Consider the following 16691-nt stretch of genomic DNA (forward strand, 5'->3'; position numbering starts at 1 on the left):
TTCACCCTAGATAGGCCAAGCTATAACTTAGCAAACAAACAAACAAACAAACAAACAAGCAAAAAAAACCCAAAGTAAAAATATAAACAAAATCACAAAATGTGCTCAGTTCTAGAAGAAGTCAAATAAGACTATAAGACTATATAAAGGATATACGTGGGCCATTCTGTGAAGGTGCTCCCTTTCAAATCGTCTCTGCTTCAAAGAGAAAACCATTCTGATCAGAGAAAAGAATCAAGAGTGAGCGGAGAGCCCAACACGGCACTAACAGCCAGAGATTCCCAGCCAAAGATGTGATGGTAGCCTTGATGTGGCCAACTTAAGTATAGCAGAGAATGGACAGGAGATAATAATCAAGTTACAACACTGTTCTTAAAAGCTGCACTCCTGCCCACCTGGGGTGGAGGTGGCAATTGAACAGGGGAAGTGGTAGGAGCAGTTTTTGGTCTATGTACTGACTTTATCTCTATTACTCCTGTAACTTACAGGAAATGAACACAAGGCCAGCATCATCATCGCAGTTCCAAAGCTCCAGTTGACTAGGTAAGAGAAAAAAAAATGCAAAGCACCCACCAGACTAAAATGCATTTCCCTTTTTTTGTGCTCTAACCCTAGCACTATCTCCACAAATGGGGTAATGTGTTGAAGTAAGAGGTTTTGTCACAGACTTTTCACAGCCCTCTACTTTTCCATAGTTCGGAGACACCCAATCATGCTGTCTCAAACAATGAAAAAGTCCACAATCAATACATCTAAAGGTGCTTCATACTTCATGTGACATTTATTTTGTATCTTCATTAGTAACACAAAACTAGTGCCTGTAAAATTTCCAGAGTAGCATTAGAAAATGCAATTCATTAGAAACTTTGCAAAAAGTTCCACTCTTTCAAATCCCCATTTTGGTCACTGTCAACACTACAGTGACAAAAAATTAAGAAATCATTTTGGTGAGAACCAAATAGATACCCATTTCCCAGAGAGCATAGTCAGCAATTTAGGTATTAGCCAAAATTAGTAGAGATCCCTCTCCTTTTAGTCTTACCTTTGATCTAGGTGTGTTTTCCTGACTTGATGAAGGCAAAGTCTCCCTGAAATTCAGGTCTTCTGCTTCAGAGTCATTTCCCTCATAATCGTTTACTGAACAAAGGCGGGGGGAAAAACTGATCAAATAGAAAACACTACACAGAAGGAAAAATGGAGCCTTAATGAGAAAAAACAAGCTACATGAGGGGAATTTTCATCTACTTTTCCTGTTTTCCAAACACCCCATCTTTATCTCCTATGGTAATCATCTCTTTCTCCCCTGCTTTGAAAAAATCAACATAGCAAAGCTGATCCTTCTTCTAGGATTATCCTCAGGGAGTTGACTTTTGAGCGGTTCCCTTGTTCCTCATTGCCATATTATTCAAGAAAGTACTCTTCAAGTAAATCCTAGATATTTACAACCTGCAGAACCTATGCATTGGGATCTACAGAATACAGTCTTCTGTGTTTCAGAGTCTATTTCTTGAATAAAGAATACTGTGTTACAAATGTCGCACTTTAACTTCTTGTATTATTTATAATTCATAAGTTAGTAATATGTTAAATTATATAGAAAATTGTTTTCGGCTTTGTTGAATAATGTAATATGAATCATCCCAAGGAAACTCTGGGTTTCTTATATGATTATTCCTAATTACTGTGTTAATTTTACTGCACAGACTCTTTCAGATAAGAAGCCGAGAGAAAATTTTCTCTGATCTCAGTACTGAGCACTCAGAGTACTGTTTCTCATACCATGGGAGCCTTAAATATTATGATTTAGAAATTCTGTGGCATGGCATATTACAAAATCAATAAAAATATAGTAAACAAGTACTATGGAAATGAAAAAGTGTGTTCCTGAATGTGTGTTAAAAAGGAAATCTAATAGAAATTATGAACCTTTATAACACATGAATTAATTTTATAAATTAAAACATTAAGAAATATCAATGAAGGGACAACATATCAAAACTAATGTGAAGTAGCTAAAGGAGTATTTAGATAGAGGGAAAATGTATAGGTTTAAATGTGTTTACAAAAAAGGCAGAAAAAAAAAGCTGATATAAATGAGTTTTGTATTCAATCATAGAAGCCAAAGAAAAACTGAGGAAACCCAGAGAAACTACAAAGGAGAAAATCATAAAGAAAAATATAATAACAGAAAATAAGCCTAAAGAATAATCAGCAAAATCCAATAAACTAGTTCTTTGAAAAAAAAAACTTAAAAATATGCAAACCTCTTTCACTACAAATCAATGGAGAGTAAGTGCACAAATAACATTAAAAATGAAAAAGGATCGCTTCTCGGCCTTTTGGCTAAGATCAAGTGTAAAAATGAGAAAGGGCGCAGCTACAGATGCAACTCTCATTTTTAAAGGTAATAAGCAAATACTATGAGAAACTTCAGGGAAATCTGATGAAATGGAAACTTTTATAAGAGAATTATAAGTTATGAAAATTTACTCCAGAAGATGTAGAAAGCCTAAATAGTGTAATAACCATTTAAAAAGTCAAACCAATAATCAAAAATATCACTCCCAAGAGGAAAAAGCATCTGGGCCCAAACAGGTTTCCAGATGGGATTTTATCACACTTTCAATGAAAAAAATCTCTCATGCAAACGGTTCTGAAAATAGGAAATTCCGCAAACCTAGGAAGGAGCTTCAAGTGCTAGAAAAAAAATTAACAGGAAAAAAAAGTCTATGAGAATTGTAAACAAGCAACTCATAGAAGGCGACTTACAGGCCAATAATATATTCAGAAAAAGTCCAGCCTCACCTGACAAACAAAAAATGAAAAGTAAAACAACCTACAATTGACTTTCATTTATGCTTATGAGAGATTTACTGTAATAGGACTTAACCACAACCAACCAGAAAATAGGACAAAATATATAAAACAATAATTTTCAGACCTTAAACAACAGACTGTGATCCCAGAGAGAAGGGGGTGAGCCTTCTGGTTGCTCCAGATTATGGCCTCCAGAAGTTTGCAGGCTATAGCTCAGGAAAGGAATCAACGAGTCCAGTGATTCAATGAGTTGAGAAGAAAAAGATCAAAGTTAGGAGAGGCTGAGGCAGCCAGAATTTGTAGGGCAGAGTACCAGGGAGGAGGGAGCTATACAGAACAAGAGAAGTCTAAGTAGCTGCAAAGAAACCCTCTCATGTCCTTTGCAGAATATGGATATGCTTATATGAAGGAGGACAATCTCTGACACTCAGGAAGGACCACCGGAAAGTAGCAAGCCACACAATTCCTAGGAACAGTTCATATGAGCCAGAATGAGGAGACCCTGTAACACAGGGGGCGCTGAGGATAGTGCACAGAAGAGATACCTCTTAGTACTAAAACTATCCTTGGAACAGAAGCTCCTTAGGGCCACCTATAAAAAAGGTGAAGAGCAAGCCTCAGACAGGATCAGGTTAAACTTCAAGTAACATAACTACAAGGCAGAAAAACCCAACATTCTTTAAAGAAAAATCAAGGCCGGGTGTGGTGGCTCACGCCTGTAATCCCAGCACTTTGGGAGGCTGAAGAGGGTGGATCACGAGGTCAGGAGTTCGAGATCAGCCTGACAAACATGGTGAAACCCCATCTCTACTAAAAATACAAAAATTAGCTGGGCATGGTGGCGCGCACCTGCAATCCCAGCTACTCAGGAGGCTGAGGCAGGAGAATCACTTGAACCCAGGAGGCAGAAGGTTGCAGTGAGCCAAGATTGCACCACTGCACTCCAGCCTATGAGACAGAGCAAGACTCTGTCTAAGAAAAAAAAAGAAAAGAAAAGAAAAAGAAAAAAGAAGAAAAAAAGAAAAGAAAAAGAAAAAATCCAGCACCAAAATCATATAATTCACAATGTGTAGTAAACAATTAACAGGTATACCAAGGAATAGAAAAGTATAACCCACAGCCAAATCAATCAGTCAACAGAAGTGTACTTAGAAATGACAGATGATAAAATTCAGAAAAAAGAACTTTTAACTATTATAAGTTTTTAAAAGGTGCTCAAGGAAATAAAGAAAAACATGATACAATGAAAAGAGATATAAATCATGTAAAAATAAGACCTACTGAAATTTCTAGAGACAATGTATGAACTAAAATAAATTAACAGCAGATAAGGCAGAAGGAAAAAAATCAGTGTCTGTCAACATACAGCAAGAGTATATCCAAAATGAAGCGCACCGTAGCAAAAAAAAGAGACTGAACAGACTCAGCAAACTGGGACAACATCAAGTGAACTAAAATTCCTGTAACTGGAATGCCAAAACAAATATGAAGAAATAATAGCTGAAATGTTACCAAACTAGATGAAAACTATAAACCAACAGACCAAAGAAGGTCAATAAAATACAAGTGTAATATATGAGCTTATAGAAAAATCACATTCATGTATGTCATATTCAAATTACTGAAAAGAAAAAATGCCAGAGAAAACAGACACATTAAATATAGAAAAACAAAGATAAGAATGATGGGTTTCTCATCAGAAATCATGCATGCTAGAAGATAATGGTGAGACATTTTAAAGTATTGAAAGAACATAGAATTCTTATAGAATGTCAATATAGAATTCTATACCCTGAAAATATATATTTCAAAAAATAAGACTTCTGTAGACCAATAAAAACTAAGATTATATCCAGCCTGCACTAAACAACAACAACAAAAGTTAAAGGAAGTTTTTCAGGCACAAGGAAAAGGATAAAATATGAAAATGTAGACCTATCCAAAGGAATGAAGAGTGGCAAAACTGGAAAATACATGAGCACATAAAACATACTCTTTCACATGTTCTAATTTCTTTAAAAGATAACTCAATTATAAGGAAAAATAATAATCTATTGTAGGGTATACAACACTCACAATAAAATTGGTATCAATAATAGCATGAAAGGCAAATGGGAGGAAATGGAAGTATCTTATGTTCCTACAACTATATGTGAAATGGTAAAGCAGTTCCCGCTTACCCACAGGGAATGCCTAGTTCCAAGACCCCCAGTGGATGCCGAAAACTTAGGATAGTACTTCCTGCACTGAAGTCTTAAATCCCTCAAAGTCATCCATGAGGGTTAAAATCAGTTTTTCCCAAACTCCCATTAATGTTGACATTTTGACCTCCTCCCATAAATCACAAATGTTCTTAATGGCATCTAGAATGGGGAGTTATTTCCAAAAGGTTTTCAATTTACTTTGCCCAGAGCCATCAGAAGAATCACTATCTATGGCAGCTACAGCCTTACAAAATGTTTCTTAAATAATGAGACATGAAACTCAAAATTACTCATTGATTTCTAGGCTATGGAATAGATACTAAATCAGGAACTAAATCAGTAATTTAAAAAAACCTACCAATCAGAAAGAGCCCGGGCCAGAAGGATTCACAGTCAAATTCTACCAGATGTATAAACAAGAGGTGGTATCAATCCTACTGAAACTATTTCAAATAATTAGGAAGAGGGACTCCTCCCTATCTCATTCCATAAGGCCAGCATCGTTCTGATACCAAAACCTGGCAGAACACATGGTCTAATATCCAGAACTTATAATGAACTTATAAATGAAAAAGCAAGAATCAAACAACCCCGTTAAAAAATGGGCAAAGGACATGAACAGACCCTTTTCAAAAGGAGACATACACATAGCCAAGAAGCATATGAAAAAATGCTCAATATCACTAATCATCAGAGAAATGCAAATGAAAACCACAATGAGATACCATCTTACACAAGCCAGAAAGGCTATTATTAAAAAGTAAAAATTAAAAAAAAAATGTTTGTGAGGTTACAGAGAAAAGGGAACACTTATACACTGCTGATGGGAATTTAAGTTCAACCACTGTGGAATGTGGTTTGGAGATTTCTCAAAGAACATAAAACAGAACTACCATTTGATTCAGCAATCACATTACTGGCTATATGAAGGGATATAAGTTGTTCCGTCATAAAGACATATGCACATGTATGTTCATCACAGAACTTTTCACAATAGCAAAGACATGGAATCAACCTACATGCCTGTCAACAGTGGAATGGATAAAGAAAATGTGGTGCAAAAACACCATGGACTATTACACAACCATAAAAAGAATGAAATCATGGCTGGGTGCGGCGGCTCATGCCTGTAATCCCAGCAGTTTGGGAGGCCAAGGCGGATGAATTACCTGAGGTCAGGAGTTTGAGACCAGCCTGGCCAACATGATGAAACCCTGTCTCTACTAAAAATACAAAAATTAGCCGGGCATGGTGGCACACGCCTGTAATCCCAGCTACTCGGGAGGCTGAGGCAGAAGAATTGCTTGAGCCTGGGAGATGGAGGTTGCAGTGAGCCGAGATCGTGCCACTGCACTCCACCTGGCTGACAGAGCGAGACTCTGTCTCAAACAAAAACAACAACATCAATAAAGAAAAAAAAAAAAACCAGAATGAAATCATGTCCTTTGCTGCAACATGGATGTAGCTGGAGGCCATTATCTTAAGTGAATCACTACCTGGGTGATGAGATCATTTGTTCACCAAACCACAGCAACAAGCAATTTGCCCATGTAACAAACCTTCCTATGTACCCCCAAGCCTAAAATAAAATTTGGAAAGAACTAGTCTACAAAAAAGTTTGGGTAGCTTTCCATGTTTTCGCATATTCTAGCATAACTGATTTAGCATTAAAATGGGCTTTTTCATAAAAGTTTGCAACTGTTAAAGGATAGTTTTCAGAAAAAGAAAATCACGGCTCTCATACAGACATATAAATGCACATGTTACTTTATTATATTCATTAATCAGTGAGGGAATCAGGCAGATGTTATTTTTAAATTTTTTTTTAAAAAACCCATAATACTGTGTGTTAGTCTGTTAGCATCACTACATAGGAATGTCTAAGGCTGGGTAATTTATAAAGAAAAGAGGTTTGTTCTGGCTCGTGGTTCTGCAGGCTGTACAGGAAGCATGGTGCTGGTATCTGCTTCTAGTATCTAACCTCAGGAGGCTTATAGTCATGGCAAAAAGTGAATGAGGAGCCAGCAAATCACATGGTGAGAGACAAAGCAAGAGAGAAGGGGAGGTTCCAGACTCCTTTGAACAATCAGATCTCACATGAACTGAGGGAGCACTCACTCATCACCAGGGGGATAACACCAAGCCATTCACGAAGGATCTGCCCCTATGATCCAACATCTCCCACCAGGTGGGGGATTACCTTTCAACATGATTTGAAGAGATAAACATCCAAACTATACCATACAGGAAGTCCTTGCCAGAGCAATTAGGCAAGAAAAACAAACAAAAGGCATCCAAATTGAAAAGAAGGAACAATTAGGCAACAGAAACAAATAAAAGGTAGCCAAATTGAAAAGGAGGAAGTCAAATTTGTCCCTGTTTAGAGATGACATGCTCTTACAAATGCAAAAACCTGAAGAATCCACCAAAAAACTCTTAGAACTGATAAACAAATTAAGTAAAGTTGCAGGATACAAAATCAACATGCAAAAATCAGTAGCATTTCTATAAAACAATAACAAACTACCTGAAAAAGAAATCAAGTAAGCAATCTCATTTACAATAACTACAAAAAATAATACCTAGGAATAAATTTAACCAGAGATTAAAGATCTCTAGAATAAGAACTATAAAAAATTGATGAAATAAATTGAGGAAGACACAAACCAATGGAAAGACATCGCATCGCATGTTCATGGAATAAAAGAATAAATATTTTTAAAATGACAATATAACCAAAGAATCTGAGAGCTCAATGCAATTCCTATCAAAATACCAATGACATTCTTCAGAGAAATTTTAAAATCATAAAATTCATATGGAAGTACAAAAAATACTCCAAATAGCCAAAGCAATTCTGAGCCAAGAAAAACAAAAACAAAATAAAAACAAACAAACAACAACAACAACAAAAAAACAAGAACAAAGCTTGGGGTATTACACTACCTGACTTCAAAATACACTACAAATCTATAGTAACCACAAAATCATGATACTGGTATAAAAACAGACACATATACCAGTGGAACAGAATAGAGAACCCAGAAATAATTCCATATGTTTATAGCCAACTCTTTTATGACAAGGCACAAAGAACATATATTGGGGACAAGAAAGTCTCTTCTATAAATGGTCCTGGAAAAAACTGGATATTCCTATGCAGAATAAACTTAGACTCCTATCCCTCATCTTACACATAATCTGACTTACAGATGGAATCCAGGCTCACAAAAGCAGATAGCAGAATGGCGGTTGCCAGGGGATAGAGGAAGGAGGAAATGGGGAGCTGTTGGTCAGATGGTATCAAGTAACAGTTACACAAGATGAATATGTTCTGAAGATCTGATGTATAGCAAAATACATACAATACTGTATTGTAATGATATTTGCTAAGAGGGTAGATCTTATGTTTGTAATACACACATACACACAAAGAAAGAAAAAGGTAACTGTGAGGTGGTGGATATGTTAGCTTAATTGTGGTAATCATTTCACAGTATATAGACAAATCAAAACATCAAGTTGCACACCTTATGTATACACAATTTTTGTCAATTATACCTGATAAGGATTGGAAAAACACTTCTAGGGAGAGAGCAATAATAATGACAAGGAGGGTGGATAGAAGAGGGAATAGAAGCTGGGCTGAAGGTGGAAGGAATGAGAAAAGGCATAAAAGACATACTGAAAAATGATGGCAAGCTACTAATGTTTTAAGCAAGACAATGGCAATATGGGTCGGCTGGGAGACAGCTGACATTTAACTAAAACACTGCATTAGTAGATGTATCAAAAACCTTAGAAATGTATATGCCCTGAGTTCACAGCTAACAAAATTATGGAAACAAACAGCTTTGTGGCAGATTACAGGTTGTTTTTATTGTCTTGTTGTTTTCTTTGTGTTTTGGTGCTTTTTTGTACTTCCCAAATTCTTCACAATAAACCTATATTACATTTATAATCAGGAAAAAAAATGCCATTTGAAAAGGGTAAAGTAAAACACTAGAGTTTAACTGTTGTTACTCTAAGCGTGATGGCTTATTAGAAATGCAGAGTCTTGCCCCCCACCCCACCCCACCAAGACCCAGAGGATCAGAATATGCAGGATAATAATCCACAGGTGGTCCCTATGCAAATCTACAGTCTGAGAGGCACTCCTGTAGCTCCTCCTGATCCCATACCCACAAAAGTAGATGATGCACCTACCAGACTCTGCTCTAAAGTCCCTAGGTGAAGACATGTTGTTCCCATCCCCTAAATGAGACTGGTAAAAGGCTTCTTCAGAAAAGGAGCCTTAGTGTCCTGTGAGTCAGGCCAAAGGTCTAGTTAGTATCCTGGGGGCCAGCAAACAATTTTTGTTCACCTGGTAAAACACACAAAGCCAAAGATTTTTCTGTTACACAACTGGAGCTATCACAGCTTTGACATATTACTACTCATCAATTCAAAATATTTAAAACTGCAATTTTAATTAAAGACAATTAAAATAAATTTCATTTGAAATTTTATCAAATAATTTCAGGATATTCCTTGAGAACTGGAGATACGCTTATTTATTCAAATACCAGAGCTTAAATATGCTATACCTTGCATTCCACAAATAAATATGTGAATGGCCCCTCCACTCCAATGAGGTATCTCTTTATATAAACACACACACACACACACACACACAAATTCAATCAATGTCACTCAATGGAAACTCAATTATTTAAATGCCACACCTAAGCTAAATTAGGTGCTGAGAATTCAGTACTGAATAAATAAGAATTAATTACAGAGACCATCTTCAAGGAGTTCTTGTTCATTCAATCTATAAAAAGTTCTTGCACAGAATAAATCTTTTTTCTTTTCTAATTCTTGCCATAAAGGGCCTGTAAGGCCATGTTACATTGCTCCCATTGGTTAAAACCAAGAATACTTTTATCTGGAGATCTTTCCATTAACTACCTGCAAATAAAATGGTATTACTATAATCTGAATCTAAAGTTAATGTGTGAAACAGATTTATTTTAAAATCTTTGAGATATAGGTGTTAAAAAATTATTTAAGACTAGGTGTAGTGGCTCATGCCTACAATCCTAGCACTTTGGGAGGCCAAGGCAGGAGGATCGCTTGAGCTCAGGAGTTTGAGACCAGCTGGGGCAATTGGGTGAAACCCTGTCTCTACAAAAATTAGATGGGTGTGGTGGCACACACCTGTGGTCCCAGCTACTTGAAAAGCTGAGGTAGGAGAATGGCTTGAGCCTGGGAGGAGGATACAGTGAGCCGAGATCATGCCACTGCAGTCTAGCCTGGGCAACAGAGCCAGACCCTGTGGCAGAAAAAATAAAATTAAATTAAATTAAAATGTGAAAGTAAGGCAAAAGATAAGTGGAATGTCACTTCAATGTCATAAAATAATGACAGGCCATCTCAAAGATTACTTATGTGGGGAAATTGTACTTTATTCAGTTCATTGTTTACTACTGATTAAAAGTCCTAGACTTAATGCAATTACAACGTAACCTATAGATTTTTGTCCAGCAGTGATACAAATAATTTCTGTCTGATAAGGTAACACTAAAGATTATAATTTATTTCTGTCTGGCATTAACCAGGTTTTCTTAATCTAATCTAGCATTCTTACTCTAACATTGGTTCAGAACGCCAGTGAAAAACCTAGATCCTCAAACTGTTCTTTGAACTACCTTTGCCATCTTCCTGGTTTCTTCACTAATTAATACATTGAGTAAAATGTTTAACCTGGTTTCATTTCAAATTTGTGAGTCACATTTATAATTTTTAAAAAACTGTGCTTTGACAAGGGGAAGAATATCTTTTTTAAATAGGAGGAGGGCTAGGCACAGTGGCTCACACCCGTAATCCCAGCACTTTGGGAGGCCGAGGTGGGAAGATCACTTGAGCTCAAGAGTTCGAGGCCAGCCTGAGCAACCCAGTGAGACCTCATCTCTACCAAAAATTAAAAAAAAGAAAAAGATAGCCAGGTGTGGTGGCACTCACCTGTAGTCCCAGCTACTTGGGCGGCTAAGGCAGGAGGATCACTTGAGCCTGCAAGATGGAGGCTGCAATAAGCTATGATTGTGCCACTGTACTCCAGCCTATGCAACAGAGCAAGACTCTGTCTCAATTAAAAACAAAAACAAAAGGATGGCAGTGTTCTTGTGACTGGCAGTGAGGTAACAGATTTCAGTAAGGAGCCTTCCCTGGAAGCAGACATGAGATCTTAAGGACCTCAGAATTAACTAAGAACCTCTAAGAATGACACCTAAGCTTCTGCCTACCAACTATGTTATTGAAAAGATACAAAATAGTACAATTTTAATTAAAGACAAAATAAATTTTGTTTCGAATTTTATCAAGTAATTTCAAGACACTCCTTGATAACTGGAGACACTCTTACTAATTCAAATACTAGGGTTTAAACATGCTATACCTTGCATTCCACAAATAAATATGTGAATGGTCCTTTACCCCAATGACTTATCCTCTTTATAGAAATACACACACATATTATTAAGACCTCTCCAGTGCACAGATGAATAGACTAAAATTCATATCAAACCATACCAACAGTCAGTTGTTCAAGCCTTCCATCAGAACAGCTTTGATCAGAAATGCATGCCTAATCCTAGTATTTTAAAAAACAACAGTGCAGTGAGTCACAGATAACCCTACAGAAACACAAGAATTAAACTGGATAAATTTCCCTTTCCTGGCATGTTTTCTAGTATATCTTAAAATAGACAAAACAAAGCAATATTAAAATCATTAACATTTAATTCAATTTTGAGTTGCAGCTACTGTAGTAAATCAGTAATAAGATCATACAAGTCAACATCAACACGTGTACTGAAATTTTAGGCAGCCTAGAAAAGTAAACTATATGATAAAAACAAAATCTTCATTTGCAGAAGAAAACCTTTCAGAAAATATAGTGCAAGCTTTTACCATATTTCCCACCTCCCCTCAAGCTTGGCTAAGTAAGCCCCTGCAAGTGCTTCCCCTATAAGCTCCATGTTTTATAATGATTTCTAGACTCATCTCCTCAGATTGGACCATAAGCATCTTGAGGACAGAAACTGTAACATTTTCACTTTTGATTCTCCAGCCACTAGACTAACACATTGGAGACATGGCAAGAAACGTTTGAGGGACTAATTAGTTAATTCCATAAAGAATGTGTATGTATCACCAGGTAACTAATCTGCATGTCCACATCAAGAACTCTGAGAAGTCACAGAGGTATCACTTGAGTGATAGGCACTCGGTCCCTTAGGGAAACATTGTGAAAGATATTGAGGGACCAGTGGTCAGGTTCGTAAGATAAAGGTTTCCCTCCAACTCCTGGGGAAGGTGCAATAGTATAGAAAATAGAGAATTAGCCCTGATAAAAGAGAAATCCTTAAAAAAGTATTACTTATTCTGTGATAGAGCACTGAGGAAAGAGGAACAAAAGCTCCAATATGAAACAAAGTGATCCCATCTAATCATAAATAAAAGAAAAACTACAAGTGTTTGGTTTGCTCAGGAAACAAAAGCAAAACACCTTTCCTCAGGTGGCAGGGTGACATAATTGGAGAGTCACTGAATACTGTACATATTCTCAAATTCTCAGCTGGGACACTATTTTCAGTCTATCTCAAACTCTCTCAAAACTGAAGCAGGTGCTAACAAAGACTATTTCTTCACAGTGGACTTTGGGTTGGGTGCAAGATGCCAAAATAGACAATTTAAAATGACATGCTCAGCACCTTGGGCCTCTGGCAATTCTTAGCACCAGGGCTGGGGCTACTTCTAATTCTTGTGAAAGTTCTATCATACACTACTCCCTGAGACCTATACTAGCCTGAAGAGAAGGGAATGAAAGAAGTCTCAAATGTTCAATAGTGACTTACTCTTGCCCTACCTGTAGGCACCCCAGGGATATGAGTTTCTTCCTCTGAAATCTGTATTTCCTGTGACTAAATTCTCAGTACAAGCTTCTTAGACTACTAGTAATTATTTGGCATGTTTTATGCCTTTTAATAATGGCTCTTAGTTTTCTATAAGGAATGGTGGTATTGCTTTTTCTGATTATAAACATAACCATTAAGAAATGTCATTCCGTGGTTTCTTAATCAATCATTCCCTGTAGTGTGTGAGTATAGGGCTGGGGGCTCAGAGAGAAGCAGGGAGAAGTGAAGTGCTAAAGTGCTACCTCCAGAGCCACTGACAGTTCTGCCCAATGCAATCAGGCAAAACAAGAAAAATAAAATAAAAGGATTCATATTGGGAAGGAAGAAAGAAAACCATCTTTACTTGCAAGGTTAAAAGCTTTATACATAATTACACCTCAATAAAGTTGATTTTTAAAAAGCCACAAAAAGATAATGTACTTCAATTAAAATAAAATACAGAAACTCTAGTATAAAGATAATATCAAGTTATTAATGCAAGTTTAAACATTAAAAAATAGTTGCTACCCACCCATCATAGACATGAGCAGCAAGCTCATTAAGGATTACTGTGAGCATTCATTGGAACAATGGAAGACTCAAGGTTCCAAAGGCACTGGAACCCTATATCAACAATGCTTCACCCTTGAAACCCAGGGACTGATGATGATACAGTTGCCATGAGCTACATTCTGAGTAAATACTTTATCAATTATTAGAATGGTTCAAGTAAAAGTAATGAATGACTTAAGACATCTTTCTGAAATGACTCTGTTATCTGGATGCCTCTGCTATTAGGGTGCAAGGCAAACAACCTTCTACTGTTTGTTTCATTCATGATATAAATTTCTTTGGCATATTCCCTCCAACCTCCTGAACCTCAGGTCCATCTGTTTGTCCATCTGTCTGTTTACACTTCTTTTCTTCCCTCCTTCCTACGTTCCTCTCCCTCTCTTTTGGAAGTGTATCAGTAATTATAAGAGGGTGCTTTATTTCAGAAGACACAATTCCTGTACCTCCAATCACTGTTACCAAGCAAAAGAGTTCACTGTTCAATGTGTTAGAAGCCAATACTATGGCACTGGGTTTTTGAGAAAAGAAAGACTTTTTTGTAGGTCAACCAACAAGGAGACAGGAGTCTAGCTCAAATCTGTCTTCCTGTACTGTTTTTAAGGCAGTATTTTTATTAGAAAATGTTTAGGGAGTGAATTTGGGGATAGTAGGAGATTGGTAGAAGGAAAGGGGGGTCTGAAAAGGCTTTGGGCATGTGCAGTATCTCTTCATGCTATCTCATGGGTCACATATATAAATTCAGGGGGAGTTAGTATGAAACATGCAGTGGAAATTTGGGCTGTGGCGTCAGCAAGCTCATTCTGTGTAGATTCTAGTTTGCTGTATTGGTTCCAACTGATTTCAGCCAGTTTTGTTATCTTAAAAGCAGAGAGAATTTCAGTGTTTCAGAAAGTTGTTTTTCTTTTTATTTTTATCAACCAATCCTATAAATTCAAGAATTTCTCTTTGCCACTGGTTAACTCTTTGGGGCACAGTTTCATTAGTAGACCTTGGCCTCCATACTCCAAAGAACTACTTATCTACTGGGTGCAGCTGAACCATTTCCATAACTGAGATCATGTAAGTCAGGAATGTATACACATTACACATGTGTGCAGACAAAAGTTCATGACTTCACCTACCAGGTCCAAGACGAGTCTCCTTAGGAATGCCTGCATACAAGCCTGGCCCTTGGCTGGTGTCTGGGAACTTGGCTGGTAAAATCATTGCCTACACTAATATAAATTTTTTCTAAATGAGAAAAGTAGCTCACTTCTCCTAAAACATCTGCTTTCCTTCTAGGTATCTGGAATTTCAGTGACTGCTATCAGTCACACTGACAGTCTGTGCTCATGATTAACCCCTGATAAAAACCCTAAACTCTTAAGCTCAGACGAGCTTCCCTGATAGACAACACTTCACACAAGTTTCCATACCTTGTTATTCAGAAAATTAAGTGCATCCTATGTGACTCCACAAGGAGAATATTCTGGGGAGTTTGTATCTGATTTCCCTTGTTGATTTTGCTTTCTACCTTTTCAGTCTACCGTATCTTAGCCATGAATGTGACTACCTGCTGAACCCCATGAATCCTTCTATCCAATCGCTGAACCTGGGAGAGCTCTGACAAAGGCTAGCATGGGAAAATACGTTGTCTTCCTCATTAACAGACCCTTCTTAGTTATATCTCACTTTCTAAGTTCCTGCCTTACACTTCCTAGGAGAGAAAAAACTACACAGCATTACCTGAACATCATCCCAGGGTAATCACAGAACAGCCATCTCCGCAAAAGAAGGAAAAATGAACTGTGTAATGTTGCAATATTTTTAACTGCAAATAATTTTGCATACAAGGCTTACCTACAATTGACCATTTTTGCACTAAATGCTTTTTTAAAGTAACAAGCTAATATCTTCTTAATATAAAAATATACATGTCCAACAAAATTTAACTTGTTCTGCTATCATGAAAAGAGGAATTCCAGACAAATGTCTCATAATGTGCAGTCAATGGGCTTATATAAATAAGGACTAAAATTACAGGCTCAATAAAAGATCATCAAACCAGGGAAAACTCCAAGTAAAATTACAATACACAGTTGTCCCTCCCACCTGAGACTCACCTGAGACTCATACTTTCCTTCCAACATGCCTGTTCTGCCTATTCCCTCAAGACTCAGACTTCAAATGAGTTCCCTTTAAGTAGATAAGAACAGTTTCGCAACGGATTCCAGAAAAACCAATATGCCACCTAAAGGACAAGGAAGGCATCTACACTAAGAAAATGAAAAGAAGTCAGAGAGAGAACTTCCTGACTTACTCAGATTATATATCCATGGGTCCACATATGCCTAAAGGCCAACCTTGTCCTTAATCTTTAGTACCTCAATCTATAAAATAAAAGATTTAGAAAAGGGCTATGGGCAATATGGATCTTTTGCAGGTACAAAATTTTTTAAGTCCATAAACTTTCTCCTTAAAACACTGAAGACCATTAGTGATGGTTATAATATTCTTGTCTGAACTGAGAGCTATAGTCAGGCTCCTTTTAGAAGCCCTGCCATGAACAGAGAAAAAAGAAAAGGCATGTTCCTACTCCTCTATCCTCTGTAGACATCTTCTCCGTGATAAGTTAATAATGAGAAGAGAAAACCAACCTTCTAGCTTTCTCATCATTTAATGGTTTGAACCCTGAGTTTCTGCAGCCTGGAAAAAAAAAAAAAGAGGAAGCAGCAGCAGCAGCAGCAAGTTCTCCTCATCTGAAATTCTTCCCTCTCCTAGCTCACCTTCCCCACCTTCTCACTCCTTTGTGGTCCTCACAGTCAGATATGAGGTAATAGGTGGAAAATACTTCCCTGTGATAAGGCAGTGATGCCTGAGCCACCCACTTCTGGTAAGAAAGCTGTTCCTAAAGAATAGCAAATGGTACTCACGTTTTGGGGGACTCTATGCTACTTAGAAGCGAGTGGCTAAAGTTGCATGGTGACTAATTCAAGAACAAACAGAAGAAAAGGACAAACAGAAAAATAAACAGAAAGAGGCATGCCCTTAGCCTCAATCAGGTAGTTCTAAGAAAGTGATTAGGATGGTTCGGAGACCACCAGCCCCATACCTTATCCAGTCACCAAACAACCCAGGCTGGGGTGTGGTTGCCTGGCAACCACACCTTCCATGTACCGAG

At 37.3% G+C, this 16691-nt stretch overlaps 1 protein-coding gene across 49 annotated transcripts in view; it reads right to left on the bottom strand.

Moving 5' to 3' along the window:
- PTPN20 (protein tyrosine phosphatase non-receptor type 20) overlaps positions 1-16691 on the bottom strand; it is a 92077-nt gene that overhangs the window by 61583 nt on the left and 13803 nt on the right. For 14 of the 49 annotated variants that reach the window (XM_063781727.1, XM_063781728.1, XM_063781729.1 and 11 more), the window contains exons 2-3: positions 9228-9384; positions 1043-1137 (exon numbers count right to left, since the gene is read on the bottom strand). The exons of 13 other annotated variants lie outside the window; for them this stretch is intronic. In XM_063781727.1, the coding sequence (XP_063637797.1) occupies positions 1043-1137; positions 9228-9261 (129 nt within the window). In that variant the 5' untranslated portion in view covers positions 9262-9384. Of the gene's footprint in view, positions 1-1042; positions 1179-9227; positions 9385-10220; positions 10336-15633; positions 15762-16443; positions 16666-16691 lie in introns of those variants that run through there. 22 more of the 49 variants (XM_003954217.6, XM_063781748.1, XM_054659532.2 and 19 more) reach the window with 9 other exon arrangements.

Source organism: Pan troglodytes, chromosome 8 (genome assembly GCF_028858775.2).
Source record: "Pan troglodytes isolate AG18354 chromosome 8, NHGRI_mPanTro3-v2.0_pri, whole genome shotgun sequence".
Classification (NCBI taxonomy): Eukaryota; Metazoa; Chordata; class Mammalia; order Primates; family Hominidae; genus Pan; species Pan troglodytes.